Raw genomic sequence first — 11623 nt, forward strand, 5'->3', positions numbered from 1 at the left:
AAAGTTTAAAGTACTTACTTTGTTGTAAGTTGGTGGTTATATATATTATATATATATATATATATATATATATTACAGCATGAAATAATGAAAATAAAGGCACATTAAATATCATCTTTGTTGAAGATTAACAAATATATAGATCTATTAGTCACAATACATAGAAAACAAGATCGGGTAATTTCGATCTGAAATTCCATTTAGCATCTTATAACTTAAATACAGGGGCAGCCCTTAGGGAAATGCAGCAGGTGTGAGACATCTGGGCCCCCCTATTGAAGGAGGCCCCAAATCCCAATCATATTTTTAGTGAAGTATTTTTGATAAACTAAAAAAAGATTTGTCTGTAAATATATCAAGTTATTTGTTTTTTTGACTAATCACCGTTGCAATTTCGAAAACCTCATAGAAGAGTGGGTCAGTGATAGTGCAAGAAAATTTAATTTCACTTGAACTAGAATTTTGTATGTACATTTTCTTTTTCATTGTCATTATTGCATCTGCTTCCATATTTTTATGTTTGAAAACTGGGTAGGTTATTACTAAAATTGTGTTTCAGATGCATCATGTATGGTCATACTTTTTTGTCTCTAATCTCCCTATCTCTTGTACATAAAAAACCTGAACAAATTATATATCCAAACGAAACATTTATTAAATGAAATAGTCTCCATTCTTATCGATGATGCTTTTCCATCTTACAATCAGGTTGTTAATGCCCTGATTAAAGAAATTACTTGGTACCCATGATGTCATCTCTCCAAAACTTTGCCCTCCCTCAACACTAACTCTGGATATGCCATGCTCACATTGGTACCTTTGGTGTCATCTCTCCAAAACTTTGCCCTCCCCCAACACTAACTCTGGATATGCCATGCTCACATTGGTACCTTTGATGTCATTTCTCCAAAACTTTGCCCCCCTCCAACACTAACTCTGGATATGCCACTGATATATACTAACCTCCACAATGCTGCATAGTAAATGAAACTAAAATAAATTATTGTTGATTTTTCCTTATAAATGTAAATCCATATTATCATTGGTATTCTCTAAATAGACAAAAGTCAACATAATATATGATAACGAGAGACGAAGAAAACTGTTAGTAGGGCTTGATCACATAAGCAACTGAGAAATGTAGAATAGACTGACTTATATACATGCAAATAAATCCACTGGTTCAAGTTTGTGTGTTTGAGTTAAAAAAATATTGCAACAAGACGCTAACAGTAAGCAATGTACGAGTTTAATGATTTTCCTTTGGAATAGTATCAATTGATCATAAGTCCTACTGTCATTACATATGATCCATTACAGCTTCAATAAATTTAAAAAGCAAGCAAATAGGAGTCTCTAATCATGGTACTTTCACTTTAATCTAATTAAACTTAACTTATTTTGTATATTTTGTATTCTTACTGATACAAACAATAAACATGCAAGGATAAACTACAGAATTCATACATAACAGGAAACAGAAGTCATAACACTACAAAACCTAACATGAAATGAAATAAGTTTAAAGATATGAATACTTGAAAATTCATGAATGCATAAAATTCTTTATTCTACATAAACAATATTATTCAATTATTACCTTCTCCAAATAGTTCTACTGACTGACATCTATTAATTAACAAACAAACAGAAAAGATTAACATTTGAAACCCACATTCTCACCTTTTGGCCTCAGCTGAAATCTCTTCAGTAAGTATCCTCCTAAGAAAATTCCAACACATGCCCCAGGTATAGCTATTCCACCTACATGGAGAGGAAATGAAACAAGTTGACTAAAAACAGTAAAATTTAACAAGCCTTGTTCCGCACTATGCAGTGAATTAGTCTTATTGATTGTATTGTTGTTGTTTTTACAAACTTTTGTCATTACTACTTACACAGAAAGTTATTTACATTGATGCAATAAACTATAAATTTTACTTTGATATAATATTATACATTTGACCGAACACATATAAACAAACCTGCTTTCAAGCTAGTAAGATACAAGTATAGATGTACCAAGTGACTATGTCAGTAGCACCTCCAAGTTTAATTTCATCAAAAACAAGTGTCAGGAAACCAATCATGATTAGATATATGCAGATGTCTACTACTAAAGTCCATGCCTACAAGTGCTTATTTGGTAATACAAACTTTCAGCCCAGTGAATGATCAGAAAACTCTTGTTTACAAAGATGTATGACAATCTTGGACAATAATGCATTCCGTACATTGATGTGACAAAATTAAAATGAGGGAATCAATGAGTTGATTAGGTAATATGGCTCACTCCTCTATCAGACTTTCTTCACGTTCATCAACATTACTTTATGAATGTTCAATCATCTTAAAGTCTGCTGAGTGTGCTGGCCAACAAATTCAATCAACATTCTCTTTTTCCATGATGTTGCTGAACAGTTGACCACTGTAGTGGTGCATGTTATGACCAACTACATCTGCATGTGGTAACACTAATGGTTATTAAATTGCACATCTATAACATATGGCACTCATAGTGCCACGTCAAAGCACATAAAAAGTTAGTATAGCCACCAATACTGATTCTTGCCAACAGCCAGTATGCCTCCACACCCACCACCACACATTTTTTTTTATTCTATATAAAATTTTGGTTGTATCTGGTCAAGGACACTCTTTAAATGTGTACATGTCTCGTATCTGGCTACAAGTTGAAGCATGGTTCATCTGTGATCAATTATGTAATAATGTTTACCAAAAGAGTTGCTAAACATCTTCAATAAAAATTACAATTAATAATAAATAGTCTTAATTATGAATGGCAGACAAATCATAAAAATCCTCTATGTCCACTTGCTTGCTGATTTATTGTTCAGTTGCTATTTTAAACTGTTGGGAAACTCAGGCCCACTAACTGTGTTAAGCCCACTCTATCAAATTGTGATTGTCTTGCGAGTGTTGCAGGGTTATCAAAAATGATCTCCCCTATCCAGGTCACCAGCCAAATGTATTGACAGTCTGAAAGTGAGTCCACATTCTGCTAATCACACGCATTGCGAGACTTGTAGCCATTCTGTAAAGACTCATTGTGCTGGACCACCTTCTACCCAACTTACTGCACCACAAATCATGAAAACTTCTCAAAATGTTTTTATTGGGGTCCTCACCATCAATCAGGATCTCTTCAGGTACTTTGCTGTTGTTCAAATTGCTAACTGAGAACACAATGAGTTTCCTTTACTTTCCTATAATACTGAAACATTCATGTCCTTTCAAAACGAATACGGACACTTCTTTTGCATACAAATTAACTCAGCCTTAGCACAGGCATTATTTAATGGAAGTAGTTGTGCATTGTCACAACTATAATACAGAAAACTCTAATTATCCTTTAATTATTTTGAGAAAAAAAATAAAGAGTTTTTTTCTTAGACTTAAGCATGTTTTTAATTACAATACATATTTTTTTGAAACACTGGCAATTTGAAAAACTGCAATTTCTATAATACACGTTGACAACCTAAACAGTTCATTTTCAGAATTATTTTACTGTAAAAACATGTATTAAAATATAGTGATTCTATTTTTACCATACCTGTGAACACGTTAGCTTCAGATTTATCAAGGTTAAACTGCGTTTCCAAGTATTTTGGAAGAAAGATGATGAAGCCATTAACAATAGATAATTCCATACAGGCACCCAGGCAGGTGATTATATAGATTGGATTACTGATCAGATGCCACATAGATGCTGGAATATCTGCCAATCAAAAGAATTGCAAACAGATTTAAGTACAAAAACAAATAAATAATAATAATAACACATCACTTTTCCTACTCTGGAATTTCACAACCTATGTTTCTGTCCAGAAATTAGGACTAAAAAACTCTATAAAATATGCTACAGAATGTTTCTTTCATGAATGATCTGTGTACATTAATATAGTGGTATCTCCACAGATGTGTGAAAGGAACCATGTGTTACAAATTTGAGATAAATAAATGTAGTTCACATCAAACTCCTAAGCATCTGACAGTGCAATGCCACCACAGATAAACTTATAGTTGCAGGATCATATTACAGCCTTTCCAAGGAAAGATATTAATATGGCAAGATTGTTAAACCATGTAGAACTAAAGGACACAACATTTCAAAGGGGCCTTTGATGTTATCCAAAGAAATAAAAAAATCTACAGAGTAGAGTATTTAAGGCAGCAATTGATTCTGAAATCACATCCCAAGCAATTCCCACATTGAAAAATAAAGGCTATGATTTCAAAACAGAACTCTGTCACCCAAAAATCTATTGTAATGAAGCTGGGTATATCCCATGGTATTATTAAAGGGTAAATTATCAAATCTCGGATACCAATAAATGTTCTAATATCTAAGTGCTGAAATGTTCTACAACCATCGCTACTGGACACAAATATTTAAAATACTTGAAATTAAACAAACCTTTAACATCTTTTCCATATTTTTGTTTCTTTTCAGCTTCTTTAGAAACAGAAGGGTTTGGCTGTGTTTCTCCAGGCATGTGTAATTCTTCTTGGATATGAGGCTCTTTTGATGGTGAAAGCTCACGAGTTTCCAAAATCAAGCGTTCTTTTTCTTTCTTCAGTGTTTTGGGAAATGCAAAAAATGGAATAGAAATCTGTACAAAAAAAATATGTATAAATACGAATAAATATTTAGATAATGCTTTCGTCAATCTGTAATAGAAAACTGAATTATTAAGAACTTAAGAAAACCAACATACTTAAATTTACTAACAATACACAGTGAAATAAAAACTGTTTCTAACAAAGCCACTTACAATCCTGGAGCCAAGATACCACAGTTTAACGACATGTCTAAAATGGACACATCATACAAAGGAATACAAAGATATTGTTATATAGTAATATCTTTTGTTTTCTAATATATATATTTCTTGTTATTACGCTACTCTGTAATATACATATTTTTGTACTTTTCTCTGGTTTGGCTGATAGTTATCAAGTGCTACATTACAATTTTCCTTAAAGGCAAGCATGCTAGTTTGATTGAGAATATCAGAAAAATTCTACACAGAATATTTTTAGACAATGTAAGACAGGCACTAGATGAGTTCAAAAAAGTAATTTGAATGAATGATTCAGTTTTTATTTCTTATTTACTATGCGAAGCACGTCAGACTTCATTATTTCCAAAGTAATTGGATAGAATAATACACACAAGCTATTCATATTGCTGCCAACTTGAAAAGACTAATAATAATTAACTGAACATATCTGTTATGGAAACAAAAAACTGTATAAAGGACAATATTAAATAATGTCCCCTTCCTTCTATCTTTTGTTATTAAATCCCTAATGACCTCATTGGATGTTAATTGCATAACCTGCTTTGTGGAAAGTAATAATTGACTCATTTAACAGATAAAATATTTGCGTTTTTAAATTCAAAGCCAAAAATCTATAAAAATAAGTGGAAAAGTGCCTTATTTCATGGTAGTTTTAATCTCCTTTCTCTGGAAAAAATCCTAAAACAAAGCACCCTATATATATCTTTAGATAGTTGCCAATTACCATACAAAAAGTTATGTTAATTGAGCCTGCCAACTGTGGTTAATGGAAGCCAAAATCCTATAAAAAAAGTGGAAATGAACTCTATTAAAGTTTTCTTTTTATCCCCACTTATAAGTAGAAATTGTAAAACAAGATAGCCCATGTACACCAACAGACAGTTTTTAATTACAATACTAAAAATTATGGTAATCAAGCCAGCCAACTCTGAATGATGCAAGCCAAAAATCTATAAACAAGCAGTAATGTTCCCTATTTCAGAGGTTTTTTTTTATCCTTTTTTTTTTGGCAAAAATCCTAAACCAACCCTGTACACTGTCTGACAATTTCCAGTGACCATAAAAAAATTGCAGTATTCAGGCTAGCCACCTCTGGTTCATGATGCTAACACAGATAACTGATCTTTATAGTAGGCTTAAAAACTTAACACATAAAAAGTTGAATCATTTTCTGTCATTCTTTTTTAATAACTTGCAAAATGAAGAAGGAAAAATAATTTCTCATAAGGCTTGATGAGGGATATTAAACAACTTGCTCAGTTGTCCTACTCACAAGCTCCTCCTGAACGACCATTAAATCCCTGTCCTTTATCAGAGTGCTGATGCTATTCAGGATAATAATACACATCAGAATGATGCAAAGTACCTTTAAAAACTCTTTAACTTCTTAGAAGTTTGTGGTAGATAGCCCATAACAACTGTTCAAAACATTTGAATTATTATAACAGCTGATGTTGAAACACCTTTTGAGATAAAAAAAATGGCTAATTGGTCTAGACATACTAATCCAGCAAGTAATTACATCATGCATTCTCCCAAGGAAATCAATTCAAAACTGAAATACAAGAAATTTTGTTAGGGAGTTCAACAAGTATCATTACAGTAAGCATACCAGCCATTTCAAAGATACTCAAATATATGTTTGTTTGGTTTAGAATTTCTGTATAAGGCCACACAAATGGCTATCTGCATATAGCAATCCATAATTTTGAACTGATAGACTAGAGGGAGAGCAAGTAGTCAAAAGGAATCACTACCAACTCTTAGGCCACTTTCATCTAACTGAATTATGGAATTTAATCATCACTCATATAGCACACTCACAGCCCCAAAGTGCAGCAATGGGCCAAGGACCTTCAACCCTCAGATTCACAGTTCGATCACACTTGCCACTGAGCCATACCTGGCCCTAGGCAGTCAAGGAGAAAACGACTATTTTTGTGATCAACAAAGACATTATATCTTTGAATTAATGTACACAAGGAAAAGGTGACTCAAAACAGCAAAGAGAAGTTCAGAAGCTAAACTTGAAAGCTTTGTTTGAAATTTTTTTTGAAATATAAAGAAAAATGGAAGAATCAACAGTGGTGCTTGTGAAGGTCAGTCAGGAATATGGATTAACTCTTTGAATGGTGTCATCAGATTTATCCGACTTGATATTTGTAGCCCTTTGGTGTAACAAGCAGATTTACCCCATAGTGTCACAAAACTTCTCCTTATAGTGTGACAATCAGGAATAGCCAAACGTTCTTGAATTTCTTGCCTTAGTACCGTGCGTCTATACCTCACCGAGCAAAAGTGCAACTAGTGGTTTTTGGTATCGAAAAAGTACTAAAAAAAGGGTCAAATTCTAAATTTAATTTTTAGTGGATAATTGACACTTTTCAAGAATCCACACAAAATTTCATTACACAGTCAAAGGGTTGAATGAGCTGAAGGAGCAGAGTTGAGATGAGGTAAATACAACTATATCATTTTTCACAAGTTTGTTGTTTAAGAAGACTTGCTCTAGTGCTAATGGAATCATAGAAGGAATATCATATCCTACTCTGATTGACACTGAATCTATAAGTACTACTGTTTAGTAAACTCTGATTGACACTGAATCTATAAGTACTACTGTTTAGTAAACTCTGATTGACACTGAATCTATAAGTACTACTGTTTAGTAAACTCTGATTGACACTGAATCTATAGGTGCTACTCTCTAGTAAATTCTGATTGACACTGAATCTATAGGTATTACTGTTAAGTAAACATATTGTCTTCAAAAATTCAAAATTTCCTGTCCATATGAAGCAGGAATTAATACAGAGTTCAAGGGTTGAGAACATTGTAAGTAAAGCTTATCTCACAATCAGAGGTCTCTCTAAACAACAAGATAAGTAGATGATAGCTGTACAAGAACATATTTCTCAAGGAATTATGTTGTCAGTTGAGGTTTTCTTCAAACAAAGTTAATAATAATAGTTTTTTATTCAAACATTTCTAAATATGTAATGAGGAAAGCCTACTACTGAATTCCACAAATGTATTAATTATTACACCTATAAGTAGCAGGAAATCAACAAGATGAATTTAGTATAAGGCCAGCTGAAGTTATATGAAAATTATAATATCAGACAATACTGCATGATCAAAGCCATCTGTATAAGCAAAACTGATGACAAAGGAAGTAGTTCCAAGGGCAGTATGGAGCCTGGAATATCACTCTTATGTATTGTACTTAACCTCCAGTATACTCTTCAGGGAAAAGGTACAACAGAGTAGTTTTCTAACCTTTTCCTTATAATAAATAACACAATGAATTGACTGGACACCTGAGACAAAGAAATGTAAAAAAAATCTGCTAAGAATATTATTTAATTGATTGAATAAGCAATATAAATGATTAATATACAGAAATATAATCTAATAAACATTGAAATATATATTCCACAAGTGTCTTGGAAAGAAAGGATATACAAAATAAATGTATTGGCTGAAATATACAATTTTCTATCATTTGACTCTGTGTTCATAAGTTTTCAGATATGATCAGGCATTTATGTAAATTATTCATCACTTAGTGAAATAACACAAAAGATAAAAAAAATCACTTAAAAATGAGCTGAAAGTTAAAAAATTTTATGATATGATAAATCTTTATGTAATTACATGCAAGTATTTTATTTTAAAATAATGAATTATCAAAATACAGGAGTTAATAAATACAAATGAAAGTTTATAAATTAAATTAGTTAGAAATAAAAAATATAAACCTGTTTATTTAATTTAGTGCAAAGCTACAGAATGGACTATAAGCATTATGTTGAACATGGATATCAACCCCTGAATTTTAGTGTTACAAGCCTTGAAGTTTACTGCTGAACCACTGGAGGACATAAGTATATAAAATAAAAGAGAGTAAATGTATTTTCAACTATAATGGTTATGATATGGAAATAGAACTATACATTCAGGTTAACTCTAAAATTATTGACTTGTTTTTATACTGTTCACTGCCAGTTGGGTCTACATATTGGAACATATTGAATAATTTTACATTTTTCTCTGCTTTAACACTCAGTGCAGAGAGCTGAACAAAAATACTAAACGAAACCACTCAATTTCTAGGTAAAATAGAAACAGAACTATAACAGTAATTTGTGGAATTAATTCCAGTATTGATGGTATTTATGTTTCTTTTTTTTTTTTCATGTGATGTTATTAAAAACCCTTGATCTTAACCATTGCCTAACAGATTAACCATGATATATATAATCATATTTTCATATTAAAAGAATAACCTGCAACCACATCACATGATCAGTCTCTTTTAAAGGAAGTGATCTAGAAATGTGTACAGAATGGTTCTGATAGTAGCCAGTCACTATAATTATGATCTTTATATATAAAGCATAAAAATATGTGTGTCTGTCTGTTTGCCTGTTATCTAACTACTCCTAGGTCACTGGGCCAATCTCAAACAAGCTTTGCAGGATAATAGTTTGGAATAAGGAGCATGTTAATGACAGTTCACAACCCCTCCATCTCTATTTTTGCTGTTACTAAATGTTTATTATCTTTGATATAAGTTAACATTAACTACATTCACAAATGGTGCCACATCCTTACACACAAAAGAAAGTTGATTAAATTTTCTATAACACAAAATACACACCATGTGGGGGATGGCATACAAATGTTTTATGTATATATCTCAGAGCATGCACTAGCACTCCCTATGGAGGAATGCAATTAAAAAAACAATTGCCGCCATTATTACAATAATACATAAACTCAGCTGAAGTTTCTACTCCAACAGCTACCACTTTGACCCATGACGTTTCAATTTCAACCCATAAGACACTTCTCGGGCCAATGACTGTTAATTAATTAATCCTGTGAAACACTATGGAAGGATATTAAGAGCTGGATTTTGAAAGATGGTAACAGAAAGCACCCCTACCGCCACTACTTTGGCCTCTACCTCTTCATACAAAGTCATCTGAACCATCACACAGAGTATACCATGATTTAAGTATATACATAATGAATTCTTAAAGCTTATACAAAACTTTTGGTGAAGTATTAATGAATACTGTAATAATGTTGTGTTAAAAATAAATTGTGTGAAAGTTAGGATTTTTTGAGTTACTTATTTTTAAGTTCATAACCCGGACAAAGGACGGGTACCTCAGCTTGTTACCAAATAATACTGTATTTTTTCACATATAAGCATCTCTTTTACTTTTTAGACAATATTATAAGTTAAAATAATAGACAGCCTTTATTACTAAGAAGAACATCTCAGTGAAAGTACATAAGTAAACCACACTATATCTGCTACATCTACGGCCAACAAGGCCTTCTGCCCAATACCAGGGATCTTCAGGCTAGCTGGGATACAATGGACACAGTAATGGTTGAGATGCTATTTATGTTAGCAAACTGGTTGACAGCAACTGTTATTGGATGAAATGGATTAAATTAGTAAAGTATAGTTTTACATCAATTATATTTATGTAACAACACATCGGAATTAGGTTATGGATTTATTAACACTATATTATTTATTTACTTTAATTCAATATGTTATTAATTATTATTTTCTTTAATTAATCTGCTTATTATTCCTAAGAACTTGCGAACCAGCAGGCCAGTCTTCTTGATGCCAGAGGAGGTTTGACAACCAAACTCACCATTGTTAACAAGAATCCATAGAGAACAAATCCTGCCCACCATGCTCCAACCCAACGAGGACTGCCTGGATGTATGTCATAAGGCACAGTGTCATATAAGATAGCATCTTCATGAATGGAAAGAAAGTACCCACCAAGAAGAAACCCAAAAACAAGGCCGAGACCTGATGTACTGTACATACACCCTGGAAAAGATTTCTGGTGTTAACTATTACTTAAAATATAGGTATATTTATATAAAACAGAAATACCTTCTATCCATATCATTCATTTGCATTATTTAAATATGCTTCAAAAATATGAACACCACGTTAAAAATATTAGTCCACATTTTAAAATATTAAAATAATTACTAATTAAAATAATAATGTAATAGCTTTTCTTCATATTACATTTAAACAAAGCCCAAATTTAAATATTTGATATTAATTCTCATACCTCAGACATTATGTAGAATACAAATTTCTTTTCATCAGTTTGTTTATCCTATAGCAATATTATAACACTTTTCAGGTGGAATTTTCAAACTACAGTAATTCTTCTCCCAAAAATAAACATCAAATTTTTTTCACTTTATATCTCTAGTTTAAGTCCAGTTAGCTTAAGTGCAACATTCACTAATTACTGTGATGATAATCTAACTTACAAATGAAACATATGTGTCCTAAAAGAGAACACTCAGAGAAACGTGTGCAATATAGTCATTATTACACAAGCATAATCAGGGACACAGAAGAAGTAAGAGTACATTTTAGGAAGAAATTTACACCCATTAAGTTTTTAGTTAAGATCTCAATCTTAAATTATCCAAACCATTATAACTTAATATTATGTTACAATATTTTTATTTTCTCTCTTTCAAATTGTTTATACTTTATTGCACTGTTTTTCCACAAAATATTATATACCGTATTTTTCGGAATATAAGACGCACCGGTGTATAAAACGCACCCTTATTTTGAAGACAAAGTTTTGGGGGAAAAAAAAGCTACAATCGCATTTGAAAGATTTTTATTGAACAAAAATTCAATTTGATACTTTAAAAATTAGTATATATTGTTCTAAACACAAAAGAGACCAAAATAACGTAAATAAAAAAAAAAAAAAAAA

General features: G+C 31.8%; 1 protein-coding gene across 1 annotated transcript in view; it reads right to left on the reverse strand.

Moving 5' to 3' along the window:
* Window positions 1-11623, reverse strand: part of LOC106469001 (solute carrier organic anion transporter family member 5A1-like) — a 34413-nt gene that overhangs the window by 18504 nt on the left and 4286 nt on the right. Inside the window, exons 3-6 of the mRNA XM_022397396.1 lie at window positions 10514-10698; window positions 4442-4637; window positions 3578-3742; window positions 1684-1764 (exon numbers count right to left, since the gene is read on the reverse strand). Coding sequence (XP_022253104.1) covers window positions 1684-1764; window positions 3578-3742; window positions 4442-4637; window positions 10514-10698 — 627 coding nt within the window. The remainder of the gene's footprint in view (window positions 1-1683; window positions 1765-3577; window positions 3743-4441; window positions 4638-10513; window positions 10699-11623) is intronic.

The sequence above is a fragment of the Limulus polyphemus genome, unplaced genomic scaffold (genome assembly GCF_000517525.1).
Source record: "Limulus polyphemus unplaced genomic scaffold, Limulus_polyphemus-2.1.2 Scaffold3256, whole genome shotgun sequence".
Classification (NCBI taxonomy): domain Eukaryota; kingdom Metazoa; phylum Arthropoda; class Merostomata; order Xiphosura; family Limulidae; genus Limulus; species Limulus polyphemus.